Genomic DNA, 22,975 nt, shown 5'->3' with positions numbered 1-22,975 from the left:
AATGAGAGCTTGTTATCGATAAGGATACCAAGGCAGCGAATTACACTCACTTCCCTTAAGGTAGTGCCGCCCAGCTCAACAAGAACGGGTCTTTGTACGTCATTAGCATTCTTCGGCAAGATCCTCATGACCACGGTTTTGTCAACATTAACGCTCATGCCCAGTGATCTTAGTTCATTGTGTATCTTAGCGAGAGCCGAGGACACGACATCGGCGCATACTATTGGATCTCGTGAGGAAGCGTACAAAGTCTTGTCATCGGCAAACATGAGGAGCTTTGCACCGCTCCCTGCAGCCAGGTCAGGTAAGAGTCGCACATATAGGTTAAAAAGGGTGGGACCCAAGATTGTTCCCTGCGGAACCCCTCGGGTTACAGGGAGAAGAGATGATGTTCCAGAGGCTATACATACACGCTGGTGCCGGCCGTTCAGGTAGGAAGCGAACCATTTCAGGGCAGAACTATGAATGCCTAAGCTGTGCAAAGTAAAGATAAGTTCCTGGTGCACAACTCGATCAAAGGCCTTGCTTAAGTCAATAAATGCTACAACGGTTGTATGACCCACATCTCTAGCCAACGTCCAGTCATTTACAGCCAAGGTCATGACCTGCACTGTTGATCGCTGGGTACGTGTTCTGAGGGTGTAGTCGGAGGAGTCTTATATACAAGTATAAACTGTTTACAAATAATCAGTACGTGGAGATAAAAGTTTAATAATAGCTATGAAAAGCATGAATGCCGCAGACATCACCACGCAACATGACAATTTGTTCAAAGGAAGTCATACATGTAGGTTTACGACTCCCTTCATAACATTAAGTCTGGGGGCCATGGGGGGTTATTTGTGAAGTTTCGTTCCCGGTAAGAGGGCACCAAGTTTTTTTCGATTTGAATGTCAAGTATCTTCAAAATGCTGCAAGATGGTATGCCATTCAATCAAAATTTCCATCGGGAAGGTCATACAATGAAGGTGGAAAGAATAATAGTTGCCATGGTAACAAATCAGTTAATTCAAATTTACAGGAGAACTATGCGATATTTTGACAAAAATCCTGCTGGATATAAACATATCCAATACGTATGACGAGTTGGCCAAGTTTGACTGAAAACAAATAAATTGCAGGGCCTCAAAGGTGAATTATAAAATCGGATCTACTGCAACTATACATTACTGTACATACAGTACGTAATTAAACTAAAATTTTAAGATATGCATGCATACACCGACAACTGTACAAGTACATGTATATTGGTGACCAGTGTACATGTAACATCTATAAAGCCTATTAGAAAAGAGTTAGAAATGAATAGAGCAGTCTGTGACCAATGGTGATCTAATGGATATGCATGTACATGTACATGCAGAAATATATAATTTTATGTACACAGGGGGAAGTGGTCCCGTCCACAGCACATACATGTATGTACATGATATAATCCAAAACTGGTAAAGCAATATTAGATAAACCTTGTTGTAGTTCACGCAATTGTTAGATTGACAGCATGAAACAAGGTGGAGGACACTGTGTTCGAAAACAGTGACCTTACTACAACCTTCCGCGGTTGGCAGAGCCCCAGTCCCTGCGGACCATTTGAACCATATTATTATGGGTATCGCACCCGGTTCTGACCCTCGTTATGCTAGGGGTTAGGAGACTACTCCTGATGTCGTCTTGTTGTCTTCGCTCTTTTTTAACTTGTATAAAAACTTCTTTTTCTTTTCTTTCCAACTTCTGCCCATGGCAGGACATCACCAACCCCGTCTACAGAGAGCACCTTCTCGCGACAGTGTCATGGTGATGACAACAACTGTTTACAGCTGACGAGCTGAGAGAAGGACGCAATGGGCAGAAGTTGGAAAGAAAAAGAAAAAGAAGTTTTATACAAGTTAAAAAAGAGCGAAGACAACAAGACGACAGCAGGAGTAGTCTCCTAACCCCCTAGCATAACGAGGGTCAGAACCGGGTGCGATACCCATATGGTTCAAATGGTCCGCAGGGACCGGGGCTCTGCCAACCGCGGAAGGTTGTAGTAAGGTCACTGTTTTCGAACAGTGTCCTCCACCTTGTTTCATGCTGTCAATCTAACAAATGTATGTACATGTACATGTATGTATGGCGAAGAGGAAAATGTACATGTATGTACGGGCAGTGACGCAACACTATCTGCAAGGAATGCGATGCAGCTAAGGAAGTGTGGCATGAACACATAACAGAGGACCACACACGTGTTCAGGAAACAGAACAAAAGGCAAGTCGTGCATTGCATTATCTATGACTCTTCAAGCCCTGCCAGTTTGGCCAACTCTAGTGAAGTCGGCTCAGACTCAGGACGACTCTTCATAGTGCAGTTACTTGTATTAATCCGCATCCTCGTTTGTTATTGCTGCTGACACAGTCAAGGTCCTCTTGGCAGTTAGAACATTAAACCACAGGAGCACCATGCGTGCAATTGCAGACATCAGTTCACAACATGTTATGGCGACGACATGAGCAACGTCCATGCAGGGAGGTAGCTGGTTGGATTGCTGTTTTTTAGGCAAAACAGCTCATACCGGGCTTCGTTCACCTGCTGGCACTTGGACGCCTTGTACATCTGACAAGTGAACCTTTCTATGTCATCCAAAGTGGCTGGTGTTAGAATGCACGTCCAAGCTCACACATAGCTATGCGTGCTGATTCACTGGCGGGACCATCACCATGGACAATGTTGAAGACAGCACTTTTCCTACGAAAGGCAAACGCGCTGGTGGAATCGCTACCAGTGAACGCATGTAAGCCGGGCAGAGCATTGCAAACATCGGCACTGAGCTTCTCTGCAATAGCGGTCATGTTGACTGTACGCCGGTTGTTGCCTGCACCAACCTCCACCAGCAGCGTACACGGCATAACATGGCTAACAGAACAAGCAATGATGTCAACATCGGTATCTGGTGTTCTTAAGTTATCAGAACGGTCTCATACCCACTGACAGCTGCATGCCTTGCATGAAGGAGCAGTCTGGTGTCCGCCTCTTCCTGGGTTGACAGCAACTCCTCCACAGCAGTAGACGCCACGCTTGCACCAGCCAGCCGACTTGACAATTACTCTTGGCCCGCAGTGACAACCAGTTCCTTGCCTGGGGGCACCTTGTTCAGGTTGTCCAGGAGCTGCCACTGCACCAGCAAGAATGCCACAAGCTCCCCTTTGTTGCTGCCAACGGATAGGTTATCATAGGTACTTAGAGAACTGCTTTGGCGTGCTCTGTTTCCCTCTACATGTTCCTCTTCGCTATACATCCATCCATTAGATCACCATTGGTCACAGACTGCTCTATTCATTTCTAAGTCTTTTCTAAAAGGCTTTATAGATGTCACATGTGCATGTACATGTACACTGGTCACCAATATAATAATTATTATTTGTACAGTTGTCGGTGTATGCATGCATTTTAGTTACGTATGTACAGTAATGTATAGTTGCAGTAGATCCGATTTTATAATTCACCTTTGAGACCCTGAAGTTTTGTTTTCAGTCAAACTTGGCCAACTAGTCATACGTATCGGATATGTTTATACCCAGCAGGAATTTTGTCAAAATATCGCATAGTTCTCCTGTAAATTTGAATTAACTGATTTGTTGCCATGGTAACCATGATCAATTCTTTCCACCTTCATTGTATGACCTTTCCGATGGAAATTTTGATTGAATGGCATACTATCTTGCAGCATTTTGAAGATACTTGACATTCAAATCGAAAAAACTTGGTGCCCCCTCACTCGGAACGAAATTTTTTAGACGTGACTTTTTCCTACTTTGGCCCCCGGACTACATGTCCAGTCCACTACAATCAGTGACGGTCGTAGCTACAATTGTAGGTCGGACGGTGCGTAGACCCCGTTGAACTTTTGCTACTACAGTACAACGCCCTATACAAAAAAATTCCCTGTTATTTTGCACAGAACCATCATTATACATGTACATTAGCAGCATATGTGAGCATAATGCGGCATAATATGATAACTTTTAGCATAAAAATAGCATAATTCTGCAATTTTTTCAGCAATGCGAAAAGCATAATTTCACGAAAATATTAGCATAATCCGTCAAGGCCTACCCTTGATCACTTTAGTTCCGTATTTCCACTGATGATCGGAGCTTGAAAATCGATTTTGGAAACACACAAAACCAAACCTTGAACAAATTGTCATGTTGCGTGGTGATGTCTGCGGCATTCATACTTTTCAATTTTTCATAGCTATTATAAAATGTTTAGTTATGCCTTATGATAAGACTAAGATGGTATAAACTAACGGACTAAGACTAAGTCATGTAGCATAGCGTAGGCCGGATGTTTTGGCCACGACTAGACTGCACATCTACATGTACATGAGTATAAATAAGAAGCCTTGCTTGATAGTTACATGACTAATGAGGTAGGAAGGCGTGAAAGCCCCTGGCCTGCTACTCTAAAGTGAGAAACTTTCGCTAGAGATTAAATTTCGCTAGTATTTCGTGACCATCACACATTCGCAAATACATGTATATAAATCGCCGCAAACCTCTCCGTACATTGATGGTAGACAGTACAAGATCCGACTGAAGAGATAGAATCGCAAAAGTTTCTCACCGTGAACCAGCCCAATTTATGAAAACGCTAAATTTGCGCGCCGCGAAAGTGTGTCGCTTTACAGTACATGATTCGGTTGAGCTGAGTGCAACCTCGACGACGTCGGCTGGATCGGAGGCTGGAGCCGGTTGTCTGGCGCGGCCGCGGCTTCATCGTTTTTTCCGTGGCGCGTGATCTCGACCACAGGCACAGAGGCACGGACTGCCCGCATCAGTGCCATGCGGCATGCTACCACGCGGTCGTCGACAGGCTTGGCTGTCATTCCTAATCCTAGTGCCGCTCATGTGACTAACGCGGGACGGTACGGGTGACGGGTGGGTCCGACTGGGTCGACTACCTACGCTACATGACATGAGTGGCACTAGCCTAGGATTAGGAATGGACCATGATTACGGCCAAGCCTAGCGCCTGTCGACGATCGCGGGGCATTCTGTGGTGGAGATCACGCGCCACTGAAAAAAGCGATGAAGACAGAGTGAGTAGTCGACAGTAGGCTACGTGACATTGACTTTGTACACCATGTAGATATACACGGCCCCGGGCTTCAATCGATTTGACTCTTGCCTTGGAGCTGGTCCGAGATAGCTTTTTTACTTATCTGTCTTGGTCCGTTCCTGTAATCCACCAGTCCGCTGTACAGTAGATGCTCCCGACCGAGAAGGAGCAAGTTAGTATCAACGTTTCAACGGTTTGTCAAGAAGGGAAAATCGAAGGCAGGCGTAGTTACCAGCGTAAGACTAGTAGTCGCCCATCTTCAGTCCACCGCAGAATTAGGAACTCGTTTCGCTGCATGCTAGGCTAGTAGTAGTACAAGTAGCTAAGACCCAGTGACTTCTAGATTCTAGAAGTCACTGTAGAACCAGTTTGTAGAAGCCCAGCCTAGCCACTGTTTGAAAACTTTGAAGGCGTGCTCTGTGTAGATAACGTTCCTTGCGCAGACCATCGCTCACTCGCCACACGCTGGTGTGAGCTAGCGCACCCTTCACTTCAGCTGATCACCGCGGCTTAGCGAAAGCTGACTGATTTCGCCCCTCTGCCAGCGTCAGTAGCACGGTGAGTTTCCGAGATGCTTCATGTCTCGCTGCTAAAAGATGCATGCTGGTTTGCTCTACTACTTGTACTAGGTCTAGGGTAGTTTCTGGATTCATTCCAAACATATCCAGGGGCTCGCCGGGAGGGGGGGGGGGGGGGGGGGGTGCTTTGGGTGCCAAAGCACTCAACTTTCCGATCTTGGTTCGAGAGACACCATTGTACACTGTCCGTTTAGCAAATTTCTGAGAGTCTGTAGATCCGGTAGATGTAGGTAGAAGTAGGCTACACTACAGTGGAGCGGTGTCAATACATGATTGTATTTGTAATGCTTTGTGACAGGGAGTAGTAATATAGTAGTATTTTACTACTCTCTGCTTTGTGCATACTGTTTATCCACACAAGCAGCAACAAAACTGGATTCTCCACAGCACCACAAGATATGTGTTGAGGAACACATCAAGCAAAGTCGTTTGCATCAGCCGGGCAGATCACCACTGGCACTTGGCCCATATCTCCTAGTGTTGATGTCGCTGATTGCTGGTGATGGTTGAATGTAGACAAGAGGGGATACGTCTCTGAACTAAATGAGAATGTAGCTGTAGCACAACCCTATACACTCATCATTGGATAACACAAGAAAAAGCCGCGCAGCATATCAATTTGTTACGCTGTGTTTTGTAGTTGTGGCTGTTTAGCGTTTGCGTTGGCGGTGGTGTAAAAGAAAAAAGAAATTTGGTTCATGTTTTTCCAAGTGCACTCATATACTAGCAGAAGCAGAGAGGTACATGGACAATTTGAAATTTAATTCACTTTTCTTTAGGAAAGCTAGTGAGTCTGATCAACCAGTCAGGTTTCATGCACTATCCAAGAAGATATCCAAGAAGATGAAGAGAAAAAAGAGTGGAGAAATCTGATTTGGGGGTGAAAGGAGATTGTGGTAATTCCAGCAAAAGCAGCATCCAGGATCTGGCTCATTACTAGGAAGAGTAATCTTGAATGTCCACTGTGGTGGTTGCTTCTGCTGTTTTGCCTTCATTGACCCGGTACATATCATGGACTATGTGGAAATCTAGCGGCATCCTAGCAGTACTTGCAAGTACAGTCATGTAGTGGCATGGCATGGTGTGTGTATGAACACACAGAACACATTTACAATCATGTACTTTTGGGGGAAATTTGTGCCCCCCTCTCCCCCCCCCCCCCCTCTCTTGATCATGATCCTGGCTATGCCATTGAAATCCATCATCGCAGTGTGTCCAGTCAGCTGCAGTTTGAGCCAAAACCAATAATACGTGGCGGGAGAATTTCTTGTCTTACAAAAAAAGAAGAAAAAAAAGGATTCCCGGGCGTCCCGCACCAAAATTGAGCCGAAGTCATTTTTTAAACAGTTAATTAAAATGTACAGTACTGATCGTGTGAGTAGATCTGTGGCAGGGAGTCACATAAACCCAGGCTTGTACGACTCCCTGATGTACGACTCAGGGCTGTCGTTGGTAGAAATACAAAAAAATTCTCGACATAGAGTTTTCTATAAGCACGAGTAAATAGCCCCCGTAGAGTGCAACTCAGATGGGATTCTTTACCAGCCAAGTCAAAACCAGCAAGTTCTTGGGTTTGTAGTACAGGTAGAGATCAGCTATAGGGTTGGTGGTTATAAGAATATACCGGCTATAATGTTATCAGCTTCAGAATTCCAAATCTAAAGTATCTTTTCCACTCAAATTCAACGGTGGTTATAGGAGTATTCTCTGTATATGTATATCATGGTTTGTAATCTATAGGAAAATAGGGACAGTCGTGAATCAGATACATGTACTGCTCTATTACTATGTCAGTGTGAGGAGAATTAGAGGGAGAATGTCACCTGTCCGCCATGTGTCTCTATCCGTACAAGAGAGCAGACTGAGTATGCACAACTGCACATCACATTGCTCAGCTTTTCTCATCTTTAATTCCAGGTACTGTTTTGTAGAATCTACTAACTTACAAGCTTGAGCAGGCCAATGGGAGTTATAAAATTTGGACGTTAATGTATGTGCATGTGAGTGGGGGGTTGGGGCTTAGAATATGCAGATCCTTTGTTTGAAAGACGTTCATGCTCCATTTTTCTTGCTTTCTTCAGATACTAATTTCAGTGCGCCGGCCGGCCGTGTGCAAGTATTGCTGGTACTAAGGTCTGACCCTAATGTGCAACATTGCTAGCCAAGAACTGATGTGCAGTGAATGAAGCCTGATTGTCAATTCTTGTAAGTTTCAGTCCTGGATCAACAGTTGCTGAACCACAGCACAAACACACAACACAGGCACGGTTAGCAAGCACACCATTCCACTGATCACCAACTAGCGATTACCTTAGCCATCCTCTATGACAGTGAGCTTGTGAACTGTGTGGCATGCTGGACAGCTAAGTTCATGAATCAAACAATTTACTTGAGATCGAGACTGTAGATGTGTTCAGGCGGTAACTAGATGCTAATTTAGACCAGAGACAGTTGTTGAAGGGGAAAGGATGTGTTGTACTGCAAGATCGGAGACAATTGGCTGGTTTAGCAATGCAGAATTCTCCCTCCAAGGATTAGGTACTGAAGTATTTTTACAGTGCTATGCAAGATAAAAAGTTTGAACTCTTATCAAGCTGTGCAGGACTTGAAATAGATTCTACAGGCTCAGTTCATACCAGTGGTGTACCCACGGGGGAGGGGGGGGGGGGTGCTTTGGGTGCTCAAGCACCCCTCAAAATGTTCGACATAGGCCAACGTTCATGATGTACCCACAGGGGCATAGGAACAGGTCCGGCGGCCGCCGATGTTTCGTCAAAAAAGAAGAAAGGGCAACAAGCTCGTTTTCAACCATGCGGAGGATCAAGTCCTACACAGTACAACCGGCCAGGAAAGGCTCAAACACATAACTCCTGATGTTCCTGAATGTCCACAAGAAACTGCTGGACGGCTAGTGCCTGAAAAGTGAATTTGAATGTGGAAGTGAGCATTAGCTCTCCCAATTCAGACAGTTTTAAAACCTCAAGTCTTCCATGATACCACAGTATTTGTTCAGATCAATCCTTTTACAAGTAAAATCGCCCTCTTCATTCAGCAGAGACAGAGTCGAGCGAGCTGTATTCCCGGTGCCAATAGGCGTGCTCACCACCCCTGTATGGCAACTTCCCCATGCCTAACCCCCAAGACAAAGTGAATACTGTTGTAGTCATACTGGGCGGAGTTAAAAATTAAAAAATTGCGACCTGTACGAGCTAAAAATCCGCCGGACCATTTTAAATCTGCTTCCTACGCCCCTGGCCCATGCCACTAAAAGTATCATAACTTTGCCACCGTTTGTCTGATTTTTTTGCCTTCCACTCGCTGTCACTAGTTGATCATAGTAACCGTGTTACATGTACTTAAATGTGCCAGGACGGAGGGCTATCTATATCGTCAGGGCCTCGACTTGTTCTATTCCGATTTTCCGGAAACACTCCAATCAGTTGGTCCGACAAAGCGACCGAAACGATTGTTCACGAAAGTGTACTAATTTGTTGTTTCGGGCCCTTGAAATCCTAAAAATGTGACGGCCTCCAACACTTTTCCCTCGACTTGGTACATCATGGTAAATAGCGCACTAAAAATCAAGATATCAACCATCCATGCATCACATGTACATGAATGGTCCTTTATTGGGTTCTTTGGGAAAGGGTTGGAGCACTCCCCTCATTGCGGATCCTGCATACGCCCCTGTCTACTACTATACACTGTGTGTAAGTTGATAACCTGTATCAGTATAGTAGAGTGTTAAGTAAAGACACATGTAAAGCCATTACAGTGTAGTTAGTGACTAAGAATGAGCATAGGCTCATCCATGATTCATGATACATTCTCTTCTGAATATTATCAGTACATTAAAACCTGCCTTCTATTCTCTCTTTCCTTCTTTCAGACACGACAACAAATGTGTGGACCTTACACACTGTACCGGCAGATGTAAAGGTTGCGACAGCGTAGCAAGGAAAGGAACTGATCACTGCAGTGAATGAGGCATTGTCAACTCTTGTATGTTGGAGTGACCTGGATGACTAGCCAAGCTGAGTTTCTGGTAATCACATAATCCAGCCGTTCAACGCCTAGCAGTTGCTTTCATCTCCCGATGATAGCGGTGCGTTGTATTGCAGAGCCATGACTACCATTGCTAGCTTCTGTATTCCTGGGAACTTGTGCCGGATAGTGTTGGGTCTGTTGCCAACGGGCTCGGCTGCTTGAAGGCGTAATGTTGTACCTACCACCTTTGTTGGTTTCAGGGTTCATACACTTTCTATTTGAAGTATACCTGTTAACCATGGACTACTTCTGGCTAGATTAACTCTTGTGTAATCATGGTGCTAGTGAAGCTTGTATCAGATCCACTCTGATTTAGCGACCCACACTAGTAGCAAGTATTACCTTCACTGAGGGCAGGGGTAACTGCAGTTGGATCCCGGGACGGATACCCTGATGCCGTCAATCCTTTTTCTGCACCTTGTCCTCACCCACTTACTGAGGTGTGGTGAGCCCATAAGTGGGATCATTTTCAAGTCCACCCAGAGTTTTGGGGATTTCAGGGGGTGTCGGCCGTTGGGCGGTTCAATAGCCAATTGAGTCATCTTTCCAAGATTCCTTTTGAGTCTCTCTCCCCTCTCCCGGAGAGACCCACGTGACCAGTTTTGGCAGTGAGCAACAAGTACAAGTGTGTGTGTGTGTGTGTGTGTGTGTCCCATATGGTGCAGTGGTATGTGCAGTCGATTTCCAATCGAGAGGTTGCCGGTTCAATTCCCGACGATTATGGTCGCACACGTCTTTCTTCTCTTTCTCATTCTCCTAGCTCTTCTTTCATTCTCCTGGGTGGTTACCAACAGCCAGTGTATGCCGGAGTATGTGGTGTGGCGTGTGTGTGTAAAAAAATAATAATAATGAAAAATAGGGATTCGCTGGCCAGAAAAAAGCCACTTAACCCTCACACCACAGAAAAGATGAGCCAGTGGGGTGCCGCAAGCTTATATTGAACGTGAGCACGACATGATTATTGTGATCATGATGAGGTATAACATAGTTCGCGTGAAATGATCGTACTGGGTCGTCAAAGGCCGCCCATCTGAAACATAGTATGATAGGAACAAATAACGCCGTCTATCGGCTATGAAAGAGCGTTTGAAAGATGACCCATGGGGTCATGTAACAATCATAAAAGCTGGGTGTACCAGTACATTGCTATGGCAACTGCATGACCACTAAGTACTCGGTAGTACCCACAAGTAGATTTTAAGAATGTATTTTGTCTGCGGCAGCCGATGGATGTGCACCATGCGGATTTCGTGCCCATCGGCCGAGCCCGTGTCTCCCCTCCGTCCGCTAGGTGTGGGAGGGTGGGAAACAAAATTGCGTGGCGAGCTCTCACAGCAAAACAGACAACTGGCAAAAATTACATCAGCCAGCAGTCTACGGATGCATCCGCCAGACGAAGGGTGGCTTGTGCGGGATGTCGTACGCGAGTGCGACTCGAACGCGGAACTCCGCAAGAGAGCGTGCTTGCGCAAGTCGGCTGCGGCGGCGCGGAGTGCGTAAGGTCACCTAAAGTCATCTAGCGGGAATATTCCCTTGCGGGGCGCGGCCCGTGGCGTGCTGGTTAACTACGGTTTGCGCAACGCAAACCAACATTTCAATCCGCTGTGTCGTGGATACCACCAGGCGGTCAATTATAGTGCGTTTGAAAAGTAAAGACCTCTAGACTTTTTCGAATAATTCAAATTTGGTTTGAGCTTTTTGAGAAATTTCTTCGGAATATTGCTCAGGCAGCACACGCAATTTTTCTCATGTAAATTTCTAAGCGATTGGATAACAGACGCCCAATTTCGAAAATTTATGCACAAAGTGAACACAGATTTTATGTGGTATAGATGCTGGCCTAACGGTTTTTTGAAACCAGAGGTCTGGACTTTTGAAGCGCACTATAGTGGCGGTCATTTCATCAGTCTTGCAAGCTGTTGAATGGTGTAATCCCAGCACAAGTTGCTATGTCCAACAATGTTACATAGCTGTTCGCTATCGTCGCTTCCGCGATGTCTTAGGTGAGGTGTGTGTGTGTGTGTGTGTGTGTGTGTGTGATTTCCAATCGAGAGGTTGCGGGTTCGATTCCCGACGATTATGGTAACACACGTCTTTCTCAGACTCCTCCTGACTGTTCTTTCATTCACCTGGGTGGTTACCAACAGCCAGTGCATGCCGGAGTATGTGGTGTGATGCGTGTGCAGAAAAAATATGAAAAAGACCAAACGTAGGGAGTCACTGGCCAGAAAAAGTCACTTCATAGCTGTGTGGTGTAGACCAGGCTGAATAGTGGCGGTCAATTCTTCAGCCTTGCAAGCTGTTGAATGGTGCAATTCCAGCACAAGTTGCTATGGCTTCTGCTGTAGCATTGCCATCATCGCCTCCTACGATGGGCGTCAAAGGCTCAAAGGTCAAAGGATAGTGTGTGTGTGTGTATGTCTGTGTGTGTGTGTGTGTGTGTGTGTGTGTGTGTGTGTGTCTGCAGAAAACTACTCAGACCATGACTGCAGTGAAGAGTGTATGAACCGTGCTACAATAACCGGTTTATCATCGTCCTGAAAGTACTTCAAAATGTCTAACAGTAAGTCAGACCAGCAGTCCACCATAATTGAATGTGCAGTATCTTAGCAACAAGCCTTTGGTTACTTGTGATTACAAGAGCAAACAAGAAACAAAACTCCTATAGACAACAGACTTGCTATAGAAAGTAGATGCCTTGTAGAGAACCAAACCCATTATGGAATGTTTGTTGCTTACAACCGTTGAGCCGGTGCTTTCCTGCCAACTTGACTTGTCATTTGGCTGATTATGACTACCATCCTGCAGAGCCGTCCATATACAAGAAACCCATCGAATGTTTCCCTATGTAAACCTGCAAGGAAACATGGCTCCATACATAAAGTACAGTTTTACCTGGAGGTTACTCCACATCAATTTAGCTTGAGTATGCTGAGGAAGGGCGGGGGGATGCAGGAGGCTACATGATGTTGATGTGTCCAAACACGACCCAGTTGTCATGGTGGTTGGTTGTCCAGGATACTGTCTCAAAATTACTAATGATTATCTGTCAATGCTGTTTCGATTAGTTAGACATTCCTGTATATTTGGTTTGTGTCTTTTCGTATTCTTTAGATGAACCATTTGATGATCCCAAGTTCATTGCTAATATCTTACCCTGGATCTGTGAAATTGATACAACTAGGTTTCGACATGCTGTGCGGGGCAAATGCATGTTAAGTATAACGGAAATTGAGACATTGCTGCGTCTGGAGAAATACGAAGGAAAGGAAATGCATAATTCTTACATCATCAGTCTTATTTGTCCTGGAGGCACAGTTGCTTATAAACTACTCTGCAATGCAATCCATGACTTGGGTCCACTGTACAATGAAAAGTACCAAGAAATGCTTCTCCTGTTGCCCGTTGACCAGCGACCAACGGCCAAGACATCCTCTCACGAGACATATATATGTAGATATGTAGGTCGAAGAGAAAACTCCCAGCTGTCCATTGAAACAATCGCTGAAGCGCTCCGTTGTGCGGGTCTGGGAATGTGTGTGTGTGTGTGTGTATGTGCATGTGTGTGTGTGTGCGCACGTGAGTGCGTGAGTGTGTGCGTGTGTGTGTGTGTGTGTGTGTGTCCATTGTTCTTATCACCTGACGATGGCCAAGTGCCGAAACGTAAAATAACGGAACTTGTTCGGATGTGCAGCGCTATGGGAATGGGTGTGTCCACTCAAATTCCTTTCCATGTATTATCGGTGTTGTGCAATTTTTATTTGTTTCTTGACATGTAGTTGTGTTTAGTTGTGTGTTCATGTGTTATCTGTGCCTTCTGTATTTTGCTGCTTTCGCAACAGACAATCCGTTTCACCTGGTTAAGTTTGTGTGTGACATTCAACCATGGTTGAACGAAGTTGACGCAGATCGACTGCGACAGATGGTGATCAAGAAACATCTCATAAGTGACAGCGCATCAATAGAGAGACTAAAGAGAATTCTGTCCCGGGATGGACAATCTGCTCATAATGAGGAGCTCATCAAGTTGCTCAGCGCTGGTGGCCAAAAGACTTATCGTGTTCTCGGTGTTGTCATTGAGGAACTTGGGTATGTGGACAGGAGCAAGGAAATGCTCTCCATTTTGTCCCACACAGGTATGTTGTTGCTATACTTTTACTGCAATGTGTTCAACTTTGGTGGTGTTTAATGGACAGCTGAGAGATTTCTCTTCGACGTACATATTTTAGTTTTGGTAATAACCCAGGAATGACTGAGTTCCGATCGATTGAAATCTTGAAAAGTTTCGATCCCAGGGGATCGAAAGTTGTACAGTCCGTACACAAAGGGTTAATACATATCGGTATTTACGGATGGCCCCTAAAACAACAATGATCCGTCATCACCAAAACTCTAGAACAGGCACGGTAGAGATTCCCCCAAGGCAATCTCCACACGTGACCTGCTACAGATATTATACACATACATCACAGACACGGCAAAGTTTTAGCCGTGTGGATGTAGTGAATTATGAGAGCGAATTATGAGTAAACGTAGTTTGTAGTAGTTCTGGAGTCATCCTTGTTCCCTGGGAGTGTAGGAGCCGTTCGATTGCGGGCGATTTTCGGAGAAAATGAGCGTGAGGCTGGTGGCAAGCCTACTCATATTTTGCACCAAATAAGCTTGATCAATGTCACAAAGGCAAGTTTCTGTACATTTACGAATATTCCTATTCTACTTTAAAACGAAGAATATTCTTTTTCCGCCTTGCATATTTCGAATATTCCTTTCAGCCCTAGTTTTTAAGCTGTGTTCCTACTTTTGAAGTATTGAAGTCATGTCCCCTGTGGGAGCAACTAACTTCCTTATACGATTATCGCCGAGGTTGCTACCACTCTTTCGTGGTAAATGAAGCCGTAAGGAAGTTGGTTGCTCCCACGCTGCAGCGCTATTCCCGTTGACCTGACTTGAGCCTTGACTGACTCACAACTGACTGTTACAGCGTGGGAGCAACTAACTTTCTTATACGATTATCGCCGAGGTCGCTACCACTCTTTCATGTTAAATGAAGCTGGTTGTTCTTCAATACAGTACATGCATCCACGCAATCCACACCGGTCCAAATGAGCACTAGGAAATTTTAGAACCAAACATTTTCGTTCCCTTCTCTTCATAGGCTCTTACAGGGAATAAAGCAAAAATAACTATCTTCCTCTCCCCAAGCACCAGCAGCACTGTTAGCAGCAGCTGCAGCAGCAGCTGCAGCAGCAGCTGCAGCAGCAGCTGCAGCAGCAGCTGCAGCAGCAGCTGCAGCAGCAGCTGCAGCAGCAGTAGCACCTTCAGCAGCATCACCAGTAGCACCTTCAGCAGCAGCATCACCAGTAGCACCTTCAGCAGTATCAGCACAAGCAGTGGCAACTTCAGCTGCAGCAGTATCACCAGTAGCAGCTGCAACAGCAGCACCAGGATCCCCTACAGTGGAAATACCAGTAAACACAATAGGGTTCTTCACATTCAACACCCAACAGGGGCTACGGGATTCTACGAGTTTCTACGGAATTCCGTTCATCTGTACACCATGCATTATGCTTATACAGTATGTGTTTGTGTATGCTGACAAGTCCACAAAGGTTGAAACAGTTCTGTCCGTAGATTGGGTATATGTATGTTAAATACAGTGTTTGGTGTGTATAAAAGTATACATGGCATACTGAAATGGAGCCACATGCATGTAGCACAACAGTGATTTAGATGCCAAGAATCCTTGCCAGGTTAGCCATTGCCATGGTATAAGCGTACTTAGATCAACCACTGATGATGTACAGGTCCAGACTGGAGTGATGCACATCGACACTCTAGAACCTGGCTGTGTTAACCTAACGTATACGGCTGGCCATAAATCATTTTTTGTATGTTTGTTCGTGTGTGTGTTTTTATCCCATGTATATCTTGATTAGACGAGGATGAGAAGTCGTACGGCGATCCATTCCAACAGCGTGAGTTTCTAACCGATATTTTGCCTTGGTTGGCCAAATTACCAGCTGGAGCATTTCGTAAAAGAGCGCAAGAGGTCGGGTTCTTGACCGATCTGCAGCAGATAGAAGACTTAAAGAGGATTGAGAGACGACATGGACCGCGCACTCACAACGAAGAGTTGATCAACATTGCAAGTAGCGATGAACGGGCCGGCTACATCGAGCTGGTGAAGGCCATCCAACTCTGGGGTAACTATCCCGACAAGGTCGACAAGATGAACCAGCTTCTGCCACGATGGGCTCGTGTGTTAATGGTAGGTTGCGTTCATTTCTTGCGCTACCTGAATTCCAAATAAGTCATTGAAACGCAGATCTCTTGTTTGGCTATGAAATTGTGTTTCTCATTAGATATTGTCCCAGTTGTGATAGAAAGTATGCTGATGAAGTGTCCATTGTTCATAAATCAAATTGGAGAAAAGTCAAATTTCCTTACGACTGGAAATTTGGAGCACATAATTATACTGATACCTCCTCCGTTAACAAAAACTTCGTGATGGAGATTTGAGGGACTGGTTTGCGCACAAACGGCCGTGAAATAAGTCGCAATCACTTTCTCGGCCTTCCCTGGCATGCCATGAAAGAGATACGATGCAAGGAAAGCAACCTTTCACAACAAGCGAGCGGAATCGATGGTTGAGCTGTGGCAACATAGGTGAGGACAGTAATGGCGAGCGAAATTGACTAAAGATATTAATTATAATAGTATGTGATGATAGACCAGTTCCAAGAAAACAAACGATAATAGTTGCGTCATATCATCACATTCGATCGTCAGTGATTCAGACTGCCCACCGGGGGCAGACGCACAAACGGCCCACCGAGGGCTAGCCTGCAGCTGCCCACCGTGGACCGGTGACACGAGCGGCTAGCGAGGCCAACAGCCAGCACACTGAGGGCTAAGTAATCCTGCCCGCCGTGGGCCGTTAGCATATTGCCCACCAAGGGCACACAAATGGCCGACGTGGCCAGCAACCTGCCCGCTGCGGGCGCATGAATGGCCGCCGAGGCCAACAGCTTACCCATCGAGAGTTAAAGCATCCGGCCCAACCGAGGGCGCGCGAAGAAGCGTATAGCCCAAACGAGGGTGCATGATTATAGCCCGACCGAGAGCGCATGATTATAGCCCAACCGAGGGGGCATGATTATAGCCCGACCGAGGGCGCATGATTATAGCCCGACCGAGGGCGCATGATTATAGCCCGACCGAGGGCGCATGATTATAGCCCGACCGAGGGCGCATGATTATAGCCCGGCCGAGTGCGCAAGAATAAGCGTATAGCCCAATCGAGGGCGTGCGAACGGCCGCCGAGGCCAGCAACCTGCCTACCGAAGGCTAAAGCATGCCGCCCAACCGAGGGTGCACAACGGCCGTCGAGGCCAATAGCCTGCCCACCGCAGGCTAAAGCAAACTTCCCGCCAAGGGATAAAGCGTAGTACCCACCGAGGGCCAAAGATGCTGCCCACCGTGGACCGATTATATACTGCCCACCGAGGGCTAAATCATACTGCCTATTGAGCAAACGAACAACCACCGAGGCCGACAACCTGCCCACCAAGGGAAAAGCATACTGCCCGCTAGGGCCGAAATTATACTGCCCAGCGAGGGCAAACGAACGACCACCGAGGCCAAAAACTCACACAACTGCCTGGCATTAGGCGTCACACCACACGCATACGATATGATGCCCGCTTGCACCCCAAAAAAGTGATAAACCTAGAAGCCATGGCACCCCCACTACGGAAGGTGTATTCGTACCCTCAGCATTATACCTATGCATAATCATATGATGCTGCCGCTACCTTGAGATTGAAAGAGAGAGATTGAGAGAGAGAGAGAGAGAGATTGAGAGAGAGAGATTGAGAGAGAGATTGACATAATTATATGTGTGATTGTTTTCCTCTGTTTTTTTTCTGACTCTCTATGAAGGAGGCCAAACATCAGCAGCAAGCAGGTATGTGACAAATCAGAGGAGAGAGAGAGGAGAGAGAGAGAGGAGAGGAGAGAGAGGCCCGGAGAGAGAGGCCCGGAGAGAGAGGCCCGGAGAGAGTGGCCCGGAGAGAGAGAGAGAGAGAGAGAGAGAGAGAGAGAGAGAGAGAGAGAGAGATAGATATATATATATATATATACACTGCACGATCAGGTCCTCACCAGAGATACATCATCGTTCTTTGCAACTCTGAGTTTCATGAAATGAATCAATCATCAGGCAATAGAAACAAACTTATACAGGGCAACTAGATCACTACAGGTTATATACCCAGTCACACAGCAAGCGCGAAAGAAGGCACTAAGTTAGGTGTGAGAATATTCCGTGCTAAAAAAGCAGGCTCCAGGTGGCAATGTTTAGGGCTCTGTACTTGTACTGTGTGCATGTGTTGGATATGGTGTTGGGTATGGTGTATGAATTGGCAGAGTGTGCAGGCTGTTCACGCGATGCTCATACGTAGGCAGGGCTTTGCATTTGGCGTATTGGTCATTCTAGGTGACTCCTTGGAAGTTCACGAGTCGGAACTTGTTTGCGTGCCTGCACTTTGCGACGACTTCGCTCCTCTTGTTCAGTGCCAGGGTCTTATCAGCAATTAGGATTCTGGCCTTTTCAGTTGTGCAGAGTTTGCATCTTTTTGTTGCAGGGTTGTAGGAGCTGGTCCTGTCTTTTATCTGCCAGGTAAGGTGGTACTCTTCCTTGTTTTCCTTCTTCTGCCACAGGTGTTCCGACAGTGCGGTCTTTTTTCGGTGTTTCTCGTGTCGGAAAGACATAGTGTGATTGTTGTACCGGAGCTTGAATGTTGTGTCTGCCGAGCCGATGTACACCTTTTGTTCCTCCTGGCAGGCTACGGTGGCTTCATAGACGATTTGTGTGGCTTGGCAGTGGCCATCCAGCGGACATTCCGTTTTTTTCCTGCAGTTACATGGTTTTTCTGGGCTTTTTTCCGTGAGGTGTTGTTTGTTGTGGCTGCTGATTTTGGCTGCGACGTTGGGGAGGCAGGAGTGGGGAAGCTCTCTCTCGAGATAGAGCACTCTCTCCCATACGTCGCAACTATGGACCCACCGAGAAAGACGGATTTAGGGTATTCGCTCGGCAACATACCCATCCCCTCAGCAAGCGCATACCGAAAGTGCCTAGTAGAGAAGGTCGAGAGCGTCATCCGCCGCATGCGCTGGAAGGCCCATTTCTTCCTGAACGGCAAGGACAAGGCGCAAGGCACCGAGACCTTTGGCTTCCCCACCCAGAAGTCACCCCCGCAAGTACCACAGATGAAAGCATTCGAAGAGGACTTGTTGAGCCTAGTGGCAGAGATCAAGTTTCGCCGGGTAAAGGACGACTTCCAGGACACACTGGAGGAGGACATAAAGACGCTAACGAACACGGACGACATCATTGTGAAGGCGGACAAAACCAAGAACTTATACTCCGTCAGTAAGCCTCAGTATGAAAAACTCCTGAGAGACAACGTCACAGCCACATACAAGCAGGCACCGGACAACACTTACACCGAAATCAACAACGAAGCAAAGCAGCTAGCAGAGAAGCTAAACATCAGCGACCGCGTAGACATTATGGCAAAATCAGAGGCTTTCATCACTCTTAAAGATCACAAAGACCGATTCAAGAACGACCTGCCCTGCCGACTCATCAACCCGGCAAAATCGGAACTGGGTGTCATAAGCAAAGCGATTCTCGACCGCATGGTGAGCGCTGTACGTGTGGCAACGGAAATCAACCTCTGGAGAAGCACCGGATCTGTCATCGACTGGTTCAAAGGAATAGACGACAAGAGCAGACACACATTTGTTTGTTTCGATGTTGTCCAGTATTATCCGTCAATCGGCGAAACGCTCCTCAAAAAAGCCCTCGACTTTGCAGAAACGTACACTGTCATCACAGATGAAGAAAGAAACATTGTCATGCATGCAAGAAAGTCCGTGATATTCAAGGACGGCCAAGCATGGATCAAGAAGAGCAACGGATCCATGTTTGATGTCACGATGGGATCGTTTGATGGTGCAGAGGTGTGCGAACTGGTCGGAGCCTACCTGCTGAACCAGCTCGCAGAGCACATCCCCAAAGGACAAATCGGCCTCTACCGTGATGACGGCTTAGCCATCATAAAGAACGCATCCGGTGGTACTGCAGAGCGACTTCGGAAGAAACTGACGGCAGTCTTCACGGCAAACGGACTCCGTGTCACCATCGACTCCAACCTCAAGGTGGTAGATTTCCTTGACGTCACGTTCAACTTAGCCACGGGAGCTTACCTACCACACCGGAAGCCAGGCGACACACCAAGATACATCCATACCCACTCAAACCACCCACCGAATATACTAAAACAGCTTCCGGCGGCTATCAGCAGACGTGTCTCTACCAACTCCTCAGACATCGACGCATTTAACCAAGCAGCCCCCATGTACAATGCAGCACTCTCAGCCAGTGGATATACAGAAAAAATCCAGTACACTGAACCAACGGAGCAAAACAAAGAAGAAAGGAAAAAGCGAAACAGAAAACGAAAGATCATATGGTTCAACCCTCCCTTCAGCCGAAACGTGAAAACGAACGTCGCCGCCGGATTCCTGAGGCTCATTGACCGGCATTTCAGAAACAGCGAGCTAAAAAAGATATTCAATCACAACAACGTCAAAGTTAGCTACTCCTGCCTCCCCAACGTCGCAGCCAAAATCAGCAGCCACAACAAACAACACCTCACGGAAAAAAGCCCAGAAAAACCATGTAACTGCAGGAAAAAAACGGAATGTCCGCTGGATGGCCACTGCCAAGCCACACAAATCGTCTATGAAGCCACCGTAGCCTGCCAGGAGGAACAAAAGGTGTACATCGGCTCGGCAGACACAACATTCAAGCTCCGGTACAACAATCACACTATGTCTTTCCGACACGAGAAACACCGAAAAAAGACCGCACTGTCGGAACACCTGTGGCAGAAGAAGGAAAACAAGGAAGAGTACCACCTTACCTGGCAGATAAAAGACAGGACCAGCTCCTACAACCCTGCAACAAAAAGATGCAAACTCTGCACAACTGAAAAGGCCAGAATCCTAATTGCTGATAAGACCCTGGCACTGAACAAGAGGAGCGAAGTCGTCGCAAAGTGCAGGCACGCAAACAAGTTCCGACTCGTGAACTTCCAAGGAGTCACCTAGAATGACCAATACGCCAAATGCAAAGCCCTGCCTACGTATGAGCATCGCGTGAACAGCCTGCACACTCTGCCAATTCATACACCATACCCAACACCATATCCAACACATGCACACAGTACAAGTACAGAGCCCTAAACATTGCCACCTGGAGCCTGCTTTTTTAGCACGGAATATTCTCACACCTAACTTAGTGCCTTCTTTCGCGCTTGCTGTGTGACTGGGTATATAACCTGTAGTGATCTAGTTGCCCTGTATAAGTTTGTTTCTATTGCCTGATGATTGATTCATTTCATGAAACTCAGAGTTGCAAAGAACGATGATGTATCTCTGGTGAGGACCTGATCGTGCAGTGTGTATTGGCTCTAGTACCCCGTACTATTGAGCACTATTCGCAACGGACGGGATCACCCCAACTCATATATATATATATATATATATATATATATAGAGAGAGAGAGAGAGAGAGAGAGAGAGAGAGAGAGAGATAGAGAGGGAAAGAGAGTGTGTTTGACACATATATGTGATTTTTTCAGAGGAGAGGGAGAGGAGAGAGAGAGGCCCGGAGAGAGAGAGAGAGAGAGAGAGAGAGAGAGGCCCGGAGAGAGGCCCGGAGAGAGAGGCCCGGAGAGGCCCGGAGAGAGAGAGAGAGAGAGAGAGAGAGAGAGTGTGTGTGTGTGTTTGACACATATGTGTGATTTTTTCCTCTGTTTTTTTTCTGACTCTATGAAGGAGGCCAAACAGCAGCAGCAAGCAGGTATGTGACAAATCAATTCTCAAACTTCTTCCCCTCCGATTGCGTTAAGTTTGAGTTTTACAGAGTTCAATGCCATGACTTTAGCTGAAAAAAGTTTTTTTTGCAGATTCAGTTACATGTACTTGTGGTCTGTGGACTGACTGACTCTGTGGTGGTGACAGTTTTTCTTTGGACTCTCCCGTTTTGAGTTGGACTGTCCCTCAGACTTATTATGAATAATCAAATAAAACGGTCGTGTACCGATAATCGATATCGTCTTTCGTCATGTAGATCTACAAGTAGTAGTAAGTAGTAGCAGCAACTACTACACTGTAGTACGTAGATCTATTGTACAAGTGCAAGTGGGCGCTATGCGCACTGCAAACACCAAGAAAGGCAAGCGAACGTGCGAACTTTTCGGCACAGGGAGTCGTGAACTGAGCCCTGAACCGGCATACGCATGATGGCGGAGGGGTAATCTTCTGTCATGGCACATACGGGCGCGGGTCCGACTGGAACTGCAGAGAATCGCCTAAAGCCGGGCCAGGACGAGCGAGTAACCGTGGCCGAGCCATCTGCTGAAACGGCCAGTCACTTTCATTCCATATTTGCCCTGGACATGGGCTGCGACAATTGCGACAAAGACCGAACTCTGGCTTATCAAGGAGCGTGCTTCCTACTCAGCGATCTGAACTGTGCAGCTAGCAAGGAGTACATCTTCGCGACTGCCGCACATAATCTGCTCTGCAACGATTGCGGCCACTGGGTCTGGGTACAAATCTACAGCGATTTATCTGAGGACCAGTTCCTAACCATGGGAAAGATAACCCACAAGAACAAGAATGGCTGGTTGATCGTTCCTGACTGGTACAATGACAATGCCAAGGATGCAAAGAAGAATAGCAATCCTGACCGATTTCGACACGACTATGGCATAGTAGCAGCCAAGAAGAGTCGCTGCAAGTATCCGCTAGTATAGACCGTATCCAATGACGTAACGGATCGCACGGCCAAGGGGGCTGCAGAGTCACTGAGTGGCAAAAGAGAGTTTTGAGTTTGAAAGTACAAACGGTCGAACCACTGAGTTTGGGCGGGAGAGGTTCGAGACGAGAAGAAGAAGGCAGCAGTTAGTAATGGATGGCGAGCAAAGCGAGGTAGTGGAGTTTTCATCAGAATACAAGAAGTTGGATGAGGCTGCAAAGAAAAGGCACGACGAAAAGCTAAATTTGATCGCGAAGGGAGCGAAAAACCCGTACTACGCCAGTGGCCATCAAGGCGATCATTTGTCAGACTTGCTTCCTCTAGTCGAATATCCGGACTTGTACAATTACTTAATTG

General features: G+C 46.5%; 1 protein-coding gene across 1 annotated transcript; it reads left to right on the top strand.

Moving 5' to 3' along the window:
• Positions 1-5,016: 5,016 nt before the first annotated feature.
• LOC135830754 (uncharacterized) lies at positions 5,017-21,804 on the top strand. The gene is made up of 8 exons (XM_065342971.1): positions 5,017-5,659; positions 7,761-7,884; positions 9,569-9,784; positions 12,194-12,289; positions 13,569-13,862; positions 15,663-15,994; positions 17,668-17,692; positions 21,634-21,804. The coding sequence occupies exons 4-8, from the start codon at positions 12,280-12,282 to the stop codon at positions 21,744-21,746; spliced, it is 774 nt and encodes a 257-aa protein (XP_065199043.1). The 5' UTR covers positions 5,017-5,659; positions 7,761-7,884; positions 9,569-9,784; positions 12,194-12,279; the 3' UTR covers positions 21,747-21,804.
• Positions 21,805-22,975: the final 1,171 nt, after the last annotated feature.

Source organism: Sycon ciliatum, unplaced genomic scaffold, assembly GCF_964019385.1.
Source record: "Sycon ciliatum unplaced genomic scaffold, ocSycCili1.1 SCAFFOLD_1204, whole genome shotgun sequence".
Taxonomy (NCBI): domain Eukaryota; kingdom Metazoa; phylum Porifera; class Calcarea; order Leucosolenida; family Sycettidae; genus Sycon; species Sycon ciliatum.
This window is presented reverse-complemented; position numbering and strand designations above follow the sequence as displayed.